The 21249-nt window shown below is 45.0% G+C and overlaps 1 protein-coding gene across 1 annotated transcript in view; it reads left to right on the top strand.

The window, feature by feature from the left end:
- Positions 1-21249, top strand: part of LOC311499746 (protein NLRC3-like) — a 115785-nt gene that overhangs the window by 269 nt on the left and 94267 nt on the right. Inside the window, exons 2-4 of the mRNA XM_084560867.1 lie at positions 23-1790; positions 1872-2045; positions 2168-2341. Coding sequence (XP_084416993.1) covers positions 23-1790; positions 1872-2045; positions 2168-2341 — 2116 coding nt within the window. The remainder of the gene's footprint in view (positions 1-22; positions 1791-1871; positions 2046-2167; positions 2342-21249) is intronic.

The raw sequence follows: 21249 nt of genomic DNA, 5'->3' as shown, positions 1-21249 counted from the left end.
ATTACATTTCTTGTTCATTCAGGAACTGCTGCAGAGTGTGGACGTAAAGTTAAATCTACTCTGAAGGAGAAGTTCCAGTGTGTGTTTGAGGGGATTGCTAAAGCAGGAAACTCAACCCTTCTGAATGAGATCTACACAGAGCTCTACATCACAGAGGGAGGGACTGCAGAGGTCAATGATGAACATGAGGTCAGACAGATTGAAACAGCATCCAGGAAACCAGACAGACCAGAAACAAGCATCAGACAAGAAGACCTCTTTAAAGCCTCACCTGGAAGACATGGACCAATCAGAAGAGTGATGACAAAGGGAGTGGCTGGCATTGGGAAAACAGTCTTAACACAGAAGTTCACTCTGGACTGGGCTGAAGACAAAGCCAACCAGGACATCCTCTTCATATTTCCATTGACTTTCAGAGAGCTGAATGTGTTGAAAGAGAGAAAGTTCAGCTTGGTGGAACTTGTTCATCACTTCTTTACTGAAACCAAAGAAGCAGGAATCTGCAGCTTTGAAGAGTTCCAGGTTGTGTTCATCTTTGACGGTCTGGATGAGTGTCGACTTCCTCTGGACTTCCACAACACTGAGATCCTGACTGATGTTACAGAGTCCACCTCAGTGGATGTGCTGCTGACAAACCTCATCAGGGGGAAACTGCTTCCCTCCGCTCGCCTCTGGATAACCACACGACCTGCAGCAGCCAATCAGATCCCTCCTGAGTGTGTTGACATGGTGACAGAGGTCAGAGGGTTCACTGACCCCCAGAAGGAGGAGTACTTCAGGAAGAGATTCAGAGATGAGGAGCAGGCCAGCAGGATCATCTCCCACATCAAGACATCACGAAGCCTCCACATCATGTGTCACATCCCAGTCTTCTGCTGGATCACTGCTACAGTTCTGGAGGATGTGTTGGAAACCAGAGAGGGAGGAGAGCTGCCCAAGACCCTGACTGAGATGTACATCCACTTCCTGGTGGTTCAGGCCAAAGTGAAGAAGGTCAAGTATGATGGAGGAGCTGAGACAGATCCACACTGGAGTCCAGAGAGCAGGAAGATGATTGAGTGTCTGGGAAAACTGGCTTTTGATCAGCTGCAGAAAGGAAACCTGATCTTCTATGAATCAGACCTGACAGAGTGTGGCATCGATATCAGAGCAGCCTCAGTGTACTCAGGAGTGTTCACACAGATCTTTAAAGAGGAGAGAGGACTGTACCAGGACAAGGTGTTCTGCTTCGTCCATCTGAGCGTTCAGGAGTTTCTGGCTGCTCTTCATGTCCATCTGACCTTCATCAACTCTGATGTCAACCTGATGGAAGAACAACAAACTACTGAACTAACACGTCTCCATCAGAGTGCTGTGGACAAGGCCTTACAGAGTCCAAATGGACACCTGGACTTGTTCCTCCGCTTCCTCCTGGGTCTTTCACTGCAGACCAATCAGACTCTCCTACGAGGCCTGCTGACACAGACAGGAAGTAGCTCACAGACCAATCAGAAAACAGTCCAGTACATCAAGGAGAAGTTCAGTGAGAATCTGTCTGCAGAGAGAAGCATCAGTCTGTTCCACTGTCTGAATGAACTGAATGATGGTTCTCTAGTGGATGAGATCCAGTGGTACCTGAGATCAGGAAGTCTCTCCACAGATGAACTGTCTCCTGCTCAGTGGTCAGCTCTGGTCTTCATCTTACTGTCATCAGAAGAAGATCTGGACGTGTTTGACCTGAAGAAATACTCTGCTTCAGAGGAGGCTCTTCTGAGGCTGCTGCCAGTGGTCAAAGCCTCCAACAAAGCTCTGTAGGTGGATTTAGGAACTATTTGAAACATGATTCATTTAGTAAATGACAAATAAAACATTTGATGTTGATTCTTCTTCAGGCTGAGCAGTTGTAACCTCTTAGAGAGAAGCTGTGAAGCTCTGTCCTCAGTTCTCAGCTCCCAGTCCTCCAGTCTGAGAGAGCTGGACCTGAGTAACAACAACCTGCAGGATTCAGGAGTGAAGCTGCTGTCTGCTGGACTGGAGAGTCCTCACTGTAAACTGGAAACTCTCAGGTCAGGATACAGCTGGTTGTTGATCAGTTAAATCCTGATTTAGGTTCTTGTTGGTGCAGAAGTTCAACATCTGGAGGATTTTCCTTCTTCTTCTTGAGTTTCTGATATTTTTCTGTCTCCAGTCTGTCAGGTTGTCTGATCACAGAGAAAGGCTGTTCTTCTCTGGCCTCAGCTCTGAGCTCCAACCCCTCCCATCTGAGAGAGCTGGACCTGAGCTACAACCATCCAGGAGACAAGGGAGTGAAGCTGCTGTCTGCTGGACTGAAGGATCCACTCTGGAGACTGGACACTCTCAGGTATGGACAGACAACAGGAGCTTGTCCAATATCTAAATTCTTTGGAGTCACAGTAAACCTCAGAGGATGAACCCTCCTCTATCAGCTGGTTTACAGTTTTAGGTTTTAGTGAAATATATCAACAACTGTTGATGGATGGATTGTTGGTGTAAAGTGTAGAGAGAATAATCTTCTGTGACTGTGATTATTCAGAGAATTTGAATATGTCCAAGACTTTGGATTCAACTTTTGTTTCTTTTAAAACACACTTTCAACTTAAGTATTCTACATTTAAGGCAGAAAGAATGAGCAGATTTCTAAACAGTGATAAAATGACATGTTACAAATAACCTGCTGCTGAAATCCTTTATTGGTTCCTTTATGCTCTGGTAACCTCAAAGATTTATCTAAGGGTTAACTTTCAAATACAGTCTTTATGATATGGACTAAGCACTTTACATCATTAGAGCCTCTATCTGGAATATGTAAATGAACACAATCAACTGAATGTGGAGGTTAGACTGATCTGTGAACAGTCTGAAAACTGTTTAGTTGTTGATGTGTGAATGTTGGTCAAACTGTTGATCTCAGACAGTGAAACATCAGAGACAGTCTATACTGATGAGTTTCAGTCTGTTTCTGTGTCTCACTGATAAACTGATGAACTCTGCTTCATGTTGAACAGCAGTTAGGACTCATGTTGGATAGAAAATCATTCTGACTGTGTTTCTTCCTCCAGGATGGACCATGGTGGAGAGCAGTGGTTAAAACCTGGTCTGAGGAAGTGTAAGTTTGACTAATGATGATAAAACATCAAAGTGTCAGTTTGTGCTGGACTTCTGGTTATGGCGCTGCGCTCGGTGGAAGCGTGACAGAGCTCTCCCGTGTAAAGTTTGGAGAATAACAGTCGGGTAGTCATAAGAAATTGTGTACAGCTTTAGTGAACAGCCACTTCGGTGTCTGAAACCGCATTAACAACTAAAATGTTGACGAAGCCTCCTAAACCTTCAAAGACGACAAGATCAGATGCCTCCTCTAGCCCGGTGCAGCTAGCAAGCTCCGGATCTAGTAACGACAACTTGGACACAGCTTGCCCTAATCAGATTCTCAATGCCATTCAAACAATGAAAGAAGATTTGGTATCTAGATTTGATGCTCTACTTGGCGCTATTCAGGGGATACAAGGTGAACTGAAGGAAGTGTCAGGGCGCGTGACTGAAGCCCAGGAGAGAATTAGCACCAATCAAGACGACATTGACTCTCTGAAAGCACAGTTTGATACAATGAAAACCACCATGGAAGAGCTGGTGCACAAAGTGGATGATTTAGAAAACTGAGTTTGTGGTTGGAATCTTAGAATGGTTGGCCTCCCTGAGGAGAAAGAGGGGGCTAACACGTGTGCTTTTCTTGAAACAATGATCCCTGAAGTGCTTGGTGAACACAACTGTCCTGGGCCCATATCCATTGAAAGGGCGCATGGAATAGGCAGAGTGAGAGAGACCGAGGACCGGTCTCCTGTGTGTCTGAGAGTGGTAGTAATGAAGTTTCTGAACTACGCTGATAAACTGTGGGTCATGAAAGCTGCCAGGAGTGAGGGCCAGATATTCTACCATAACCAAAGGATTATGGTTTTTCCCAACGTCTCCTCTGACTAGGGTTACCAACTCCCTGAAAAATAAATAAGGGACACCTCATTGGCAGGGCCGACCGACCCGACTGCCTTCACCCTTCCTGGTGTGGTGAAATTTTTTAGCCCTTATTTGTGTCTGAAACGATTTTTTAACTATTTGACTCAAACCTGAATTGAATTAGATTCATATTTTTGAGTGATATGAACACATGGAAAACAAATTATTATTCAACAATTTAGTTTTAATACAACAAAATGAACATAAACCTGTCCTGTTTAACTTCAAACTGTATAAATGACTATAAAACAATAGAAAGCAGAACATTCCTCTTGTAATAGTGCAATAAGAAAAGTGAAAACAGAAAGTGTGAGGAGAAGTTGTTGCTTTGTTGTCTTCTGGTATCTTCTTCTCAAGCAACAGTACCTCGACCAATGAGATGAGAGGGATTCCTGCTGTCAGCTGATTGGTCACAGAGCAGGAGACGGCCTGGGAATAAGTTTACGAGACAAGGCTGTCTTTTGTCTCCATTGTTGTTTACCCTAGCTATTGAGCCACTGGCTATGGCTATTGGTAAGAAAACCAGGTTGGTAGGCATTAGGATTGGAGACATAGAACATCGTATAGCTTTGTAGACATAGACTTAGACTTAGATAGACTCAGATAAACTTTATTCATCCACAAGGGAAATTGTTTAAGATAAGATACGATAAGATAAGACATGTTTATTAATCCCCCATATGGGAAATTTCCTTGTCACAGCAGCTTAGTTGTACGTAAAAAAAACACTCTTAAGAACCACAGATAAAAGAAGATTAAATAAAATAAAAATAAGTAAAATAAAATCTAGTAAAATAAAATAAAAATAGTATAAGCAAAAATGTTCAAATAGCATATTAGCATATGGACAAATGTACAAGAAATGGAGCTAGATGAATATATATTATATATACAGGGTAAGGTGTAAGGTGCAATAGTGTCCATTAACATTAATAACATGGAGTTATCTGTTACAGAAAGGTGAGTTGTTGTCCAGCTGGACAGAGAATGGTATGAATGACGTCCTGTAGCGTTCAGTGTGGGAGCGGAGCTGGATCAGTCTGTTGGAGAATGAGCTCCGCTGTTCCTCTATTGTCTGGTGTAGTGGATGTGATGGATTGTCCATGATGGAGAGCAGTTTGTCCAGTGTCCTCCTGTCCCTCACTGAGACATACGTCTCCAACTACCTGACAGGTTATAAGGTTAGTCTTTCCCAAGGACGTTACACCTGGCGTCATAACCAGGTACTGAAATGTTTAGCAGCTGCAATAGAGGAAAAACGGGTGAATGTAAATTCCATGGCCGTTAACAGAGAGAATAGATGTATTAAGTTTGTACGGGAGGGAGAAAAGGCTAGACCAGCAGGCATCAGGCATAACACGGGACAGCTAAGAGTAGGAGGAGCCTGGCAGATGAGAGCGGATTTAAATGGACACCTGGTTATTCCAGCTGAGATAGTTAGCACCCGACTACGGCCAGATCTGCTGTTGTGGTCTGAGCCAGAGAAAGTAGTTTATTTCATAGAGCTGACTGTCCCGTGGGAAGATAGAGTTGAGGAGGCTAATGAGCGAAAAAGAGCTAAGTATGCAGAGTTAGCAGCAGATGCAGAGCAGAATGGATGGAAGGTTTATCTCCGCCTGGTAGAAGCGGGCTGCCGTGGATTTGTGGCAAAGTCGGTGATTGCTCTGCTGAGTGAGCTGGGCATACGAGGGAGAAGCCAGAGGACTGCGGTTAGCAACATGTCCCGGGCAGCAGAGAGAGCGAGCGATTGGTTATGGGTACGCAGGAAGCATGCTAGCTGGGGAGCTAGCTAAGGTAAGGATGGCCGCATGTAGGCCACGGTAGATGTGTTTGTTACGCGATTTGTTTGTTTGTTACGTGTTTCAACCTGCATCAACGGGGTGAATCATGGTAGATTTGTTTGTTTGGCTTGTGGTTATTAGTTGCTATATTAGTTGTTGATAGTCACTGAATGGTGAGATAAACGGGGTTGTACAGTGGCAGCGTGGAGGGGGGTGACTCCAGGACACTGGAAGTCACTGTTCAGCCTTCTTGAGGTGTCCTGGGCCTAACTTAACCAAACATGGGTGAAGGGAGGTGCCCACTTGAAAACCCCAATGACATGCTGCATACTGCTGTTGACTAGGCCAGGTATCTGATGTCTTCATGTTGGTTGGTAGTGATATTTCTTTGTTTGTGGAACCAACATTAAAATATGATATTAACAGGAATAAATAATTCCTATAAATAAAACAATAGTTAAATGAGTTAAAATATTTTCATTGAATTCATCAAGGTCTAAAATGTTAAACAACAGTAATTTAATGCAGACAATTAAAAGTCTCTATTTCCAGTTAGTGCCTCTTTCAGACACTAGGGGCAGCACTGAAGTGATGCTGCACAGAAAAGACGTAGAAGAAGAAAGCAGAGAAGACAAACGGACATTAGCGAGTAAATATTTGATAAAAAGTTGATCTAGGACCTGTAAAACAACACCTAACTGGTCGGGAATTGATGAAGAGCATATTAAAAATAAGACACAGCGGTTTTGGTGAGTTTGACCTCATTTTATTGTGCTTTTGTTTCCGTTTTGAGCGCTAGCGGAGAGCTAAAGTTAATGAACATAAACTGTTAGCTAGTTAATATTATCCGGTTTATTAAGGAATTATTGTTGTGAATGTAACCAGAGAGTGAATGTATATTGTGTAAGAGGAAAAGTGTTGAATTATTTAGTGTCAAAGACGGAGCTGTAAGTTCAAAGGCACCGCTCCGCCGCCATTTTGTGCCTGAAAGAATGACGTAGCGGTAACTAGGGCTGCAACAACGAATCGTTAAAATCGATAAAATTCGATTATTAAAAGAGTTGGCAACGAATTTCATTATCGATTCGTTGTGTCGCACGATTATTATGCCACGGAGATGTTTGTTGTATAAAAAAAAAGTTGAGTTGAGCGGAGCGGACGTAGAGGAAAGACCATCGGAGAGACCCTAACGTTGTTCTGAAACATGGCGGAGGTGGAGAAATCAGTACAACCAAGTCATCCACGCATGCGCGCAGATAGCACTGAGGGGGGGGGGGGGGGGAGGGGTTCATAGTGACCCCCCTCCATTCAGGGGCGTCGCATCCGTGGTGGATGTGGGTGTTTTCCCGGTGAGAGGGTTCAAACCCAAACCTTTTCTACAGTTTCTGAGCAGTTCCGCTCAAACGCCTCACTACAGTCGCTCAGTTTCTCAGGCCGCTCTGTGTCTGCGCTCGCTGCCGCTGACTCCTCCCCCCTCCCTCCCGTTGCTGCTTCAAACTGACACCGGCTGATGATTGGCTGTTCTCGTCTTAAGTCCCGCCTCTCTTGTTGTATTAGATTTATCGTTCAGCTCGTGCCGAGGAGGCGGGAACTAGCTAGGTTCATAGTTGATACCGTCACCGCCCACCCAGCTGTTGGTCCTTTTCTGAGAGATGGCGTGATTTGATGTGTAATACCCGCAGTGGCGGGAGGGGGAGCTCTGAGCCCCATTGTTAGTGAAACCGCGGGAGAATAAGACATTTACATCTGCACTTTCCAGGTACTGTGAATGAGTATTTATGCTTTAGAGGTTTTTAAATAAGCTTGACATGTGTTTATGTTTTGTTGATATGTCTAGTATTTTGGGTATTATATTTCTCTTTTTAGACTAATGCTAATTACTAACTGGGATATACACGGGTTTCCTGTTTACAAACATCACTGTATATGTACGGCTATAATTATCATGTTAGGCGGGTAATGTAAAACGTAGCCAATTTTAACAGCGGCATCAATCGGACAGCCCGATTTTACTTTTAAATTAAAGTTAAGAACCCTTCGTTTTTCTTTAGTCACAGAGCTTTCCTGGCTGGATCACATATCTGGAACATTTAGCTGAATTTACCTTTTTGGAGATTTCGAGCTCTTTGTCATTTGACGTGCAGGCTATGCTAAGATATGTTGACGTGCAGGCTATGCTAAGATATGTTGACCTACAGGCTATGCTAAGATATGTTGACCTGCAGGCTACGCTAAGATATGTTGACCTGCAGGCTACGCTAAGATATGTTGACCTGCAGGCTACGCTAAGATATGTTGACGTGCAGGCTACGCTAAGATATGTTGACGTGCAGGCTATGCTAAGATATGTTGACCTGCAGGCTACGCTAAGATATGTTGACCTGCAGGCTACGCTAAGATATGTTGACCTGCAGGCTACGCTAAGATATGTTGACCTGCAGGCTATGCTAAGATATGTTGACCTGCAGGCTATGCTAAGATATGTTGACCTGCAGGCTACGCTAAGATATGTTGACCTGCAGGCTACGCTAAGATATGTTGACCTGCAGGCTACGCTAAGATATGTTGACCTGCAGGCTACGCTAAGATATGTTGACCTGCAGGCTATGCTAAGATATGTTGACCTGCAGGCTATGCTAAGATATGTTGACCTGCAGGCTATGCTAAGATATGTTGACCTGCAGGCTGTCTGTCTGTCAGCTCTGTTTCTGAATAAAGGGTTGGAAATTAATGCTTGTTTTGTCCGACTCATCCATTAATGGAACAAATAATGGACAGATGAATGGATGATTAAAATAATGGTTAGTTGCAGCCCTAGCGGTAACGTTGTGATTGAGCCAGTTGGTGAAACCTTGTTGATGTAAAGTTGAGTAGCTCCACTGATTTATTTTGTCGGTCCATCTGGGTTAAAAGTGTCTTGTGCAACATTAGTGAGTTTGTGTTTGTACTGGACTGTGTTGTGTGTGTCTTGATGTTAGGGGCTTAGTCTCTGGAGCAGGGAGAGAGGGGAGAGTGTTCAGAGTTGTGATAGCTTGGGGAACGAAGCTGTCGCTGAGTCTGAGTGTTCTGGCCAAGATGCTCTGGAAGCATTTAGCAGCAGGCAGGAGGGAGAAAAGGCAGTGGAGGGGGAGGGATAGGTTGGCCTAGGATGCTGGAAGCTTTCCTGATACACCTCCACTTGTAGATGTCCTGAAGGGCAGAACGTGATACTGGGCTGTACGCACCACTCTCTGCCTTGTCTTTACATCAAGAACTGCACCGTTTCCAAACCAGATGATTGCAGTGATGCTGCTCAACAGAATCCTCTCAATGGTACCTTGGTAGAAGATTGTTTACAAGTGTGGAGGGCCACTTGCTCTTCTTAGCGTCCTCAGGAAGCAGAGGCGTGGCTGAGGCCTCTGACTTCAACATCAGACTAACCTGCTATTTCCTGGGGTTGTGTCCTCTCAGTTTGAAGTGGAATGAGTCTGTGGAAACAGGCAGTTTCCTTTTATTGGTGTTTCAAGATCATGTAGACAGGAGCAGAATATTAATGTAAATATGAGTATGTGTCAAATGAATCAATAATATTCAAATCAAATCTAACATTTAAAGAAAACTGTCTGTTTCCACAGACTGATTCCACTTCACCCTGATAGTAGACACTCTCAGGATGTCACCCAGGAAATATCAGGATATTCTGATTTGGATTTTCAAAATAAAGGCCCCTTGAATGGATCTATATTTAATATTATACCACCATCAAAAGCACCTTCCTGTTTTTCAATAAGAAGTAATATTGTTTAATTTACATGAAGAACAGCTGCAAGAATGATTTGCCAAACTAAATAAATAAACTCCAATAGTAATAATAACTAGAAACTTCCTGTGGAAACTGACTGTGCCGATGATGCTGCCGTCCAGTTTAAAGTGTGCGTGGTGATGACTGTGACAAACTCCCGCTAGCCTCAGGTGTTGGGCCGCTTAGCCCCGCGGGTTAGCTCGCTAACATACCGGAGCTATGCTGGAAGGCTAGCTGAAGGCTAATTCATTGGTCGGCTAATAGTTAACTTCTATTAACAGTTCATCTATGTTGGACACAAACACTTCACATATAAATAATTCTACAAACTCACTGACCTGATAAAGTGAAGGAAACACGGATGTTCTGTTAGGAGTTGAGGGGTCATAATGTTTTGGCGCTCTGTAATGGGTCGAGGGGTCCTAATGTTTTGGCTCTCTGTAATGGGTGGAGGGGTCATAATGTTTTGGCGCTCTGTAATGGGTCGAGTGGTCATAATGTTTTGGCGCTCTGTGATGGGTCGAGAGGTCCTAATGTTTTGGCTCTCTGTAATGGGTCGAGGGGTCATTATGTTTTGGCGCTCTGTAATGGGTCGAGGGGTCATTATGTTTTGGCGCTCTGTAATGGGTGGAGGGGTCATAATGTTTTGGCGCTCTGTAATGGGTGGAGGGGTCATAATGTTTTGGCGCTCTGTAATGGGTGGAGGGGTCATAATGTTTTGGCGCTCTGTAATGGGTGGAGGGGTCATAATGTTTTGGCGCTCTGTAATGGGTGGAGGGGTCATAATGTTTTGGCGCTCTGTAATGGGTGGAGGGGTCATAATGTTTTGGCGCTCTGTAATGGGTGGAGGGGTCCTAATGTTTTGGCGCTCTGTAATGGGTGGAGGGGTCCTAATGTTTTGGCTCCTCTGTAATGGGTGGAGGGGTCATAATGTTGTGGCGCTCTGTAATGGGTTGAGGGGTCCTAATGTTTTGGCGCTCTGTAATGGGTGGAGGGGTCATAATGTTGTGGCGCTCTGTAATGGGTTGAGGGGTCCTAATGTTTTGGCTCCTCTGTTATGGGTGGAGGGGTCCTAATGTTTTGGCTCCTCTGTAATGGGTTGAGGGGTCATAATGTTTTGGCGCTCTGTAATGGGTTGAGGGGTCATAATGTTTTGGCGCTCTGTGATGGGTGGAGGGGTCATAATGTTTTGGCGCTCTGTAATGGGTGGAGGGGTCATAATGTTTTGGCGCTCTGTAATGGGTGGAGGGGTCATAATGTTTTGGCGCTCTGTAATGGGTTGAGGGGTCATAATGTTTTGGCGCTCTGTAATGGGTGGAGGGGTCATAATGTTGTGGCGCTCTGTAATGGGTGGAGGGGTCATAATGTTTTGGCGCTCTGTAATGGGTGGAGGGGTCCTAATGTTTTGGCGCTCTGTAATGGGTGGAGGGGTCCTAATGTTTTGGCGCTCTGTAATGGGTGGAGGGGTCATAATGTTTTGGCGCTCTGTAATGGGTGGAGGGGTCATAATGTTTTGGCGCTCTGTAATGGGTGGAGGGGTCATAATGTTTTGGCGCTCTGTAATGGGTGGAGGGGTCCTAATGTTTTGGCGCTCTGTAATGGGTGGAGGGGTCATAATGTTTTGGCTCCTCTGTAATGGGTGGAGGGGTCATAATGTTTTGGCGCTCTGTAATGGGTGGAGGGGTCCTAATGTTGTGGCGCTCTGTAATGGGTGGAGGGGTCATAATGTTTTGGCTCCTCTGTAATGGGTGGAGGGGTCATAATGTTTTGGCGCTCTGTAATGGGTGGAGGGGTCCTAATGTTTTGGCGCTCTGTAATGGGTGGAGGGGTCCTAATGTTTTGGCTCCTCTGTAATGGGTGGAGGGGTCATAATGTTTTGGCGCTCTGTAATGGGTGGAGGGGTCCTAATGTTTTGGCGCTCTGTAATGGGTGGAGGGGTCATAATGTTTTGGCTCCTCTGTAATGGGTGGAGGGGTCATAATGTTTTGGCGCTCTGTAATGGGTGGAGGGGTCCTAATGTTTTGGCGCTCTGTAATGGGTGGAGGGGTCCTAATGTTTTGGCTCCTCTGTAATGGGTGGAGGGGTCCTAATGTTTTGGCGCTCTGTAATGGGTGGAGGGGTCCTAATGTTTTGGCTCCTCTGTAATGGGTGGAGGGGTCCTAATGTTTTGGCGCTCTGTAATGGGTGGAGGGGTCCTAATGTTTTGGCGCTCTGTAATGGGTGGAGGGGTCATAATGTTTTGGCGCTCTGTAATGGGTGGAGGGGTCCTAATGTTTTGGCTCCTCAGTAATGGGTGGAGGGGTCCTAATGTTTTGGCGCTCTGTAATGGGTGGAGGGGTCCTAATGTTTTGGCTCCTCTGTAATGGGTGGAGGGGTCATAATGTTTTGGCGCTCTGTAATGGGTGGAGGGGTCATAATGTTTTGGCGCTCTGTAATGGGTTGAGGGGTCATAATGTTTTGGCGCTCTGTAATGGGTGGAGGGGTCATAATGTTTTGGCGCTCTGTGATGGGTGGAGGGGTCATAATGTTTTGGCTCCTCTGTAATGGGTTGAGGGGTCCTAATGTTTTGGCTCCTCTGTAATGGGTTGAGGGGTCATAATGTTTTGGCGCTCTGTAATGGGCGGAGGGGTCCTAATGTTTTGGCGCTCTGTAATGGGTTGAGGGGTCCTAATGTTTTGGCTCCTCTGTTATGGGTGGAGGGGTCCTAATGTTTTGGCGCTCTGTAATGGGTTGAGGGGTCCTAATGTTGTGGCTCCTCTGTAATGGGTTGAGGGGTCCTAATGTTTTGGCGCTCTGTAATGGGTGGAGGGGTCATAATGTTGTGGCGCTCTGTAATGGGTGGAGGGGTCATAATGTTGTGGCGCTCTGTAATGGGTTGAGGGGTCCTAATGTTTTGGCTCCTCTGTTATGGGTGGAGGGGTCCTAATGTTTTGGCTCCTCTGTAATGGGTTGAGGGGTCATAATGTTTTGGCGCTCTGTAATGGGTGGAGGGGTCATAATGTTGTGGCGCTCTGTGATGGGTGGAGGGGTCATAATGTTTTGGCCCTCTGTAATGGGTGGAGGGGTCATAATGTTTTGGCGCTCTGTAATGGGTGGAGGGGTCATAATGTTTTGGCGCTCTGTAATGGGTGGAGGGGTCATAATGTTTTGGCGCTCTGTAATGGGTCGAGGGGTCATAATGTTTTGGCGCTCTGTAATGGGTGGAGGGGTCATAATGTTGTGGCGCTCTGTAATGGGTTGAGGGGTCCTAATGTTTTGGCTCCTCTGTTATGGGTGGAGGGGTCCTAATGTTTTGGCTCCTCTGTAATGGGTTGAGGGGTCATAATGTTGTGGCGCTCTGTAATGGGTGGAGGGGTCATAATGTTTTGGCGCTCTGTAATGGGTGGAGGGGTCCTAATGTTGTGGCGCTCTGTAATGGGTGGAGGGGTCCTAATGTTGTGGCGCTCTGTGATGGGTGGAGGGGTCATAATGTTTTGGCCCTCTGTAATGGGTGGAGGGGTCCTAATGTTTTGGCGCTCTGTAATGGGTGGAGGGGTCCTAATGTTTTGGCGCTCTGTAATGGGTGGAGGGGTCCTAATGTTTTGGCGCTCTGTAATGGGTGGAGGGGTCATAATGTTTTGGCGCTCTGTAATGGGTGGAGGGGTCCTAATGTTTTGGCGCTCTGTAATGGGTGGAGGGGTCCTAATGTTTTGGCGCTCTGTAATGGGTGGAGGGGTCCTAATGTTTTGGCGCTCTGTAATGGGTGGAGGGGTCCTAATGTTTTGGCGCTCTGTAATGGGTGGAGGGGTCATAATGTTTTGGCGCTCTGTGATGGGTGGAGGGGTCCTAATGTTTTGGCGCTCTGTGATGGGTGGAGGGGTCATAATGTTTTGGCGCTCTGTGATGGGTGGAGGGGTCATAATGTTTTGGCGCTCTGTGATGGGTGGAGGGGTCATAATGTTTTGGCGCTCTGTGATGGGTGGAGGGGTCATAATGTTTTGGCGCTCTGTAATGGGTGGAGGGGTCATAATGTTTTGGCGCTCTGTAGTGGGTGGAGGGGTCATAATGTTTTGGCGCTCTGTAATGGGTGGAGGGGTCATAATGTTTTGGCGCTCTGTAATGGGTGGAGGGGTCCTAATGTTTTGGCGCTCTGTAATGGGTGGAGGGGTCCTAATGTTTTGGCGCTCTGTAATGGGTGGAGGGGTCCTAATGTTTTGGCGCTCTGTAGTGGGTGGAGGGGTCATAATGTTTTGGCGCTCTGTAGTGGGTGGAGGGGTCATAATGTTTTGGCGCTCTGTAGTGGGTGGAGGGGTCATAATGTTTTGGCGCTCTGTAGTGGGTGGAGGGGTCATAATGTTTTGGCGCTCTGTAGTGGGTGGAGGGGTCATAATGTTTTGGCGCTCTGTAGTGGGTGGAGGGGTCATAATGTTTTGGCGCTCTGTAGTGGGTGGAGGGGTCATAATGTTTTGGCGCTCTGTAGTGGGTGGAGGGGTCATAATGTTTTGGCGCTCTGTAGTGGGTGGAGGGGTCATAATGTTTTGGCGCTCTGTAGTGGGTGGAGGGGTCATAATGTTTTGGCGCTCTGTAATGGGTGGAGGGGTCCTAATGTTTTGGCGCTCTGTAACGGGTGGAGGGGTCCTAATGTTGTGGCGCTCTGTAATGGGTGGAGGGGTCCTAATGTTGTGGCGCTCTGTTATGGGTGGAGGGGTCATAATGTTGTGGCGCTCTGTAATGGGTGGAGGGGTCATAATGTTGTGGCGCTCTGTAATGGGTGGAGGGGTCATAATGTTTTGGCGCTCTGTAATGGGTGGAGGGGTCATAATGTTTTGGCGCTCTGTAATGGGTGGAGGGGTCATAATGTTTTGGCGCTCTGTAATGGGTGGAGGGGTCATAATGTTTTGGCGCTCTGTAATGGGTTGAGGGGTCATAATGTTTTGGCGCTCTGTAATGGGTTGAGGGGTCATAATGTTTTGGCGCTCTGTAGTGGGTGGAGGGGTCATAATGTTTTGGCGCTCTGTAGTGGGTGGAGGGGTCATAATGTTTTGGCGCTCTGTAATGGGTGGAGGGGTCATAATGTTTTGGCGCTCTGTAATGGGTGGAGGGGTCATAATGTTTTGGCGCTCTGTTATGGGTGGAGGGGTCATAATGTTGTGGCGCTCTGTAATGGGTGGAGGGGTCATAATGTTGTGGCGCTCTGTAATGGGTGGAGGGGTCATAATGTTGTGGCGCTCTGTAATGGGTGGAGGGGTCATAATGTTTTGGCGCTCTGTAATGGGTTGAGGGGTCATAATGTTTTGGCGCTCTGTAATGGGTTGAGGGGTCATAATGTTTTGGAGCTCTGTAATGGGTGGAGGGGTCATAATGTTTTGGCGCTCTGTAATGGGTTGAGGGGTCCTAATGTTTTGGCGCTCTGTAATGGGTTGAGGGGTCATAATGTTTTGGCTCCTCTTCTGCTGCCTGTGTCAGCTCGTTAGGGTCCGGTTGTCATGGCTACCAGGGCCAGCTGCTGCTGAAGTCTCCTTCTGCCTCTCACCTCTGACTGATCAGTGAGGAAAGAAAGAAGAAATCCATCAGATGTGTCAGATGATAAACTGCAGCTGTGTTGTGTCTTTTTCTCTCCATCAGATTTCTGTCAACTTGAAGTGGACACAAACTCAGTCAACACAAACCTCAAACTGTCTGACAACAACAGGAAGGTGACACATGTGGAGGAGGAGCAGCCATATCCTGATCATCCAGACAGATTTGACTGTTATCAGCTGCTGTGTAGAAATGTTCTGACTGGTCGCTGTTACTGGGAGGTTGAGAGGAGAGGAGATGTTGATATATCAGTGAGTTACAGAGGAATCAGAAGGAAAGGAGTCAAGGAGGACAGCTGGTTTGGAAGGAATGATCAGTCCTGGAGTCTGTTCTGCTCTGATCGTCATGGTTACTCTGTCTGTCACAATAACATAGAAACATCCATCTCCTCCTCCTCTGCCTCTAACAGAGTATCAGTGTATGTGGACTGTCCTGCTGGAACTCTGTCCTTCTACAGAGTCTCCTCTGACAAACTGATCCACCTCTACACCTTCAACACCACATTCACTCAACCTCTCTGTCCTGGATTTAGATTGTGGTCACCATCTGGTTCCTCAGTGTCTCTGTGTTCTCTGGAGGAAGGAGAGTCTTTGAAGTGACAGCAGCTTCAACTCTGAGCTTTAAATGTTGATGGTGGATGATGTTTCTCTTTGGTTTACAGTTGAATCACTGATTGTGATTTGATGTCAGAATATGTTTGGTCTTAGAAGTAGTGAAATGATCTCCTAACCACTGAACTCCTGGAAGAACTGGACTGACTTTGATGATCACTTCTATCTGGATAATCCTGGACACATGAAGATCAAACTGAGAGGTCTCATGTCTGAAATGGCTCTACACGTATCCTGAAGTACAAACAGTATTACTTGTTATGTCAGATTGCTGACGTATCCATTTTAATACTGAATCCATTATTCTGCTGCACTACTACACTGCTATCTAATAACCCTTGATATTCTGACCATGTCAGCTTTGTACAGCTAAACAGATAACAGCATGTAGAAGGAAAACTCTTGACATTCTTGTTGAGGATTGAGGTTATCTTTTGTTCTCTTTTCTTCCTCAGTTTTATTTCTTAAAGTTTTCTCCATACAAGTTTGTAAGACTGAAAGAATAAACACAAAATAAACATTACAAAGTATAACATCTCTCGTGTCTTTTACACTATAAAACTACAGACGCTCTTAATGCATAGAAATTAAACATCCATATTATCACCAAACACACTGATATACACGCTATCTATATTACTCAATAATATGAACAAATCCACTAATGAACCGGCGTAGTCCAAAGTTCCTTACTGAACAGATTAAACAGTACATCGGCACAACAAAAGGCTTCAACCGTGAGTGTAACTTGAGAAACCCGACACAATCACAGATGTAACAAAACACATTACCTAAAGTAAACATGTACATCACGCTAAACCACAATATTGACATGTATTTACTTACAGACAAAGAGTTACCCATGCTCCCAGATGTAGCAGACTCGTAGAGGATTTCCACGTTGTGTCCGAACTGGTCTGTCACTGAAACGGGTCCGACTAATAACTATCACTCAACGCCACAAGGCGGAACACTTGATCATTTTACCTTGTGTAACTGTGTGATTGTGTTTCCCTGTATTCAGTTAAATCTCTTTTCATTTATCAGGATCAAAACTCTTGTTGCTGAATACAAAGTTGCACTCAACTCTCTGGAAGTTTGCATGTATCCACTGTTTGCTATGATGAGAGCTGATGTTGGTTAGTTATCTGAACCAACATTTTCACTCCAGAAAAAAACAACTAATTAGATAATGTTCTGTTTTTATTTACAACATTTAAATCATGTGGCATATTCTTCATCATCAAAATACAGTCTCCATTTAGTTACTGTGACTCATTCACTGACTCAGTTCATTCATTTGAAATTGAGTACTTTTTCTGTTTTTTCTTGTTACTGGGTTGGTCAACGACAGTTCTCCAGTTTACAGAGATATACAGTTTCTAATCTACTTATAGTTTCTGTTAAATCAAAGGTTTTACTTTTAAATCAGTTCACATTACATTACAGTGCATGAAATAAAGTTTATTTAGCTAATCTGTGATTTTTAAGCACTGATAGCAACTTGACAAGAAGCTAAGTCATTGTGAAGTAAAACACATTGTAGAACAAATCTAAGGATCTTCAGAAAATAAAATATACTAGAATCATTCCACAGAGATCTCTGGGCTTCAAATTAAACACTGCTTTCTTCTTCTTTAGAATTTGTGTTGATCTGATTAGTACTCTCAGTGACAAGTACTGCAGGTCAGAGGAACTTTATCTTAGTCGTGTGTTTACTTCCACCCAGCAGCCGTGTTACAGTTATTTGTGAAGTCTTCTCAGAGGGCTTCATGATCCATTTACAGTTTGCCACTTCATAATAATAATAATAATAATAACTTAAATTATATAGCACCTTTCAAAAACAAGTTACAAGGTGCTGTACAACAACAACAGAACTAAAACAGGTCAAATACAATTTCCTGGCAACAACATAATAAAACCACCAAGAGAAATAAAATTGGACTTCAAATTTAAAATCACCCACCCACAGCAAAGTAATCATACAACAATAATAAAACAAAATTAAGAGAAGGCCAATCAATAAAAGTGAGTTTTAAGAAGAGATTTAGAAGAAGCCACTGAGCTCGCCTGCCTGAGATCACCGGGCAGGGAGTTCCACAGCTGTGGAGCACGGACAGCAAAGGCCCGGTCACCTTTAGTGACAAGACGGGACCTCGGGACCGTAAGCAAGGCTGCGCCGGCGGATCTCAGGCAGCGGTCAGGCTCATATGGTAAAAGCAGGTCATGGATGTAGGCAGGAGCCTGACCATTCAGGGCATTAAAAACAAGTAGTAAAATCTTAAAATCAATTCTAAGGCCCCGTCCACACGTACCAAAACGATCTTTTCCCCCTCCACTTTCCCTGGCATCGTTTCAAGAATATCTGCGTCCACACGGATCCGTTTCAACAGACTGAAAACGCTACTTCACATTCCAGGCCTATAGGTGGCGCTGTTTCAGTTTCAGAAATTCACCAAAAATGGAGAGGAAGAGGCGGAGCATGCGCATAAACCTTGAGTGCTGTTTACAAAATGTTGCTTACTATGTGGTTGTCCATCAGCCTTTTTTGCTCAGCGTGGTGGCACAGGAGCATGATATTTTGCCCTATAACCCTAATCTCCAGCAGGAACACGAGCATGTAGTCCGCCATTGTTGTTGATGTTGTTATGAGACGTCTCGCGGGATATAAGAGGTGGAAGGCTGCTCGAAGGGTGTGGCGATGACATCATCGCACGTATGCATTTTTCCCCATCCACACGAAAACGCAAGAGCTGCGTTTGCGAATTTTTCCACCCTGGGACCAGGTTTCAGAAAAGTGCATTTTTGGGCAGTGCGTTTACAGGATTCGTGTGGACGATCGGCCAAAACGATGCAAAACATCTGCGTTTAAACCAAAAAGTTTCTCCGTGTGGACGGGCCCTAAAACTCACAGGCAGCCAGAGGAGAGTGGCGAGGGTTGGCGATATGTGGTCACTTCTCTTAGTACCTGTTAAAAGCCTGGCAGCTGCATTTTGAATGAGTTGCAGTCTACGGATGTTTCCCTTGCTGATCCCAGCGTACAGAGCATTACAGTAGTCAAGTCTTGAAGATATAAAAGCATGGACAACCTTCTCCAAGTCTGCAGAAGAGAGGAAAGAACGGATTCTTGCTAGCTGTCTCAGCTGTCCAAAACAGGATTGTACTACCTTGGTTACCTGTTAGTCAAATGATAGCTCTGAGTTGAAAATGACACCAAGGTTGCGAGCCTCTTTCTGGATACAAAGGGTAGAGGGGAGACTGTCGGGAATACAGGTGCTGGAGCTAGATGGAGTGAAAAGGATGACCTCTGTTTTTGATTCATTTAGCTGGAGAAAGTTGTTGGACATCCATGTTTTTATATCTGTCAGGCATGAAAGAGTGTGGGAAACATCTGAAGAGCCAGGTTTTAGTGGAACATATAACTGGGTGTCATCCGCATATAAATGAAAGTTTAGGGTAGCATGTCAATATAAAAAAGCAGGGGCCCCAAAATTGACCCCTGGGGGACCCCACAAGACAGGGGAGCATCACCAAGAGTCACTGAGAAGGACCTGTTTGGTAAATCGGACTTGAACCAGTCAAGTGCCACATCACTGATGCCAATAAAGTGTTCCAGACGGCTAATTAAAATATCATGGTCCACCGTATCAAAGGCTGATCTGAGGTCAAGTAAAATTAAGATGGAACAGAGCCCCGAGTCAGCTGCAAGCAACAGGTCATTAGTGACCTCAATAAGAGCAGTCTCAGTCCTGTGCTGCGAGCGAAAGCCTGATTGGAACGTTTCAAGCAAGCCATTATTATCTAAAAAGGCAATCAGCTGTGTAGAGTCGACTTTTTCTAAAACCTTTGATAAAAATGGTGTAGTGGAAATTTTTAATTTTTAGTGTTGACTGTTATGCATGTAACTGTTACTGACTGCCACTAATGAGAAAGGTCTAGGGATGCGCTCGGAAGTTTCTGTGAACTGTTCTTTCTTTCGGTCACAAACGAACATCTGCAGATAACAGTTGATACACGAGAACCTTCTCAAGGTCACACTGTTGTTGGGCAAACTAACTGAAATTATAATGTCATACGAAGGACAAGAACCAATGAATGTGAAGTAACTTGACCATATGCAAAGTGACAACGCCTAGTTCGAAGTATAAAATATCTTGTAAGACCTAAACTGCCCCGCGAGAGTCCTCGGAGCATTCACAGTCTGTGTTGTTCTGTGTATGATTCTCCCCCCCTTCGCGAACGGTATACCTTTGTTTGATGCAATAAAACTCACAAAGACAAGACCTTTGACTTGAGATCTTTTTATTCAAAGTAAATAGAAAAAATCCACAACAATGGCAACTTGGAGATCGGTCTAAAATTGTTTGAAAGTGAGGCGTCCAAAGTGGGCCTTTTTAAAAGTGGATAGACCAGGGCATGTTTAAAACAGGATGGAAAAGTGCCAGTTGACAGAGATAGATTAACAATGGCTAAAACATCGGGACCAACCGTCTGAAACACATATTTTAAAAACCAGGTGGGCAAACAGTCTGAGAGGCAGGTGGAAGATCTCGATGCTGTAACTATGCGCTCCAGAGAGGACAAGGAGATTTCGTTAAAATTAGTTAAAGGAGAGTGGAGATAAGAGACTGTGTCAGCTTCTCTAAAAACGGTGCCAAACTGCTCTCGGATCTGTGCAACCTTATTTACAAAATGATGAAGAAATTCCTCACATATCTCTGGGGAGGGATCAGGGAACTGGCTGGGTGCAGGTCGAGTCACAGAATAAATGGTTTTAAAAAGTACCCTGGGATTATGGCCCTGACTGGCAATCAAGTTGGCGAAGTATGAGTTTCTAGCCACTTTGACAGCACGCTGGCACGAGGACATGAGACCTTTAAGGGAAACGAGGGAGCCACTATGCTTGTCCTGTTTCCATTTCCGCTCTGCCTTCCTGCACTGTCTCTTTAAAAGCTTGAGATCTTCACTCAACCATGGGCATGAAGAGGGAGTCTTCTTTTTATATCTTACGGGTGCAATAGAATCTAATAATAGTAGTGCAGGAGTAATTGAAATCACTGACCAGTTTACCTACAGAGAGAGGGGGTTGTAGATGGTTACCACACATTGAAGAAAAGGCATGGCAGAAGGTTGGAGCAGAGAGTGAGCTAAGGGGGCGAGAGCGGATATATGAGGTGGGTTTAGGGACTGGAGAGAGGTGAGGAACCTGGAAGAGAACTGCGTTGTGATCAGAGGCCACAAAGTCAGTCAGAAAAATATCATCCAGACAGAACCCACAGGAGAGGACAAGTTCCAGGGTGTGACCTTTAACATGGCTTGGTTGCTTTACAGATTGAGTCAAATTAAAAGAGTTTATGAGCGTAATAAAATCAGAGGTGAACGAGGAGGCAGATGGACAGCAGATGTGAATGTTAAAATCCCCTAAAATCAGAACTCTGTTGTATTGTGACATAATGAGAGATAAAAACCAGCAGTGTATTTGGGGGCCTGTAGATTAAGACGCATA

This window comes from Chelon labrosus (genome assembly GCF_963514085.1).
Source record: "Chelon labrosus genome assembly, chromosome: 14".
NCBI classification, from domain to species: Eukaryota; Metazoa; Chordata; class Actinopteri; order Mugiliformes; family Mugilidae; genus Chelon; species Chelon labrosus.
Note: the sequence above shows the minus strand (reverse complement) of the source record. Positions and strands in the feature narration are given on the sequence as shown.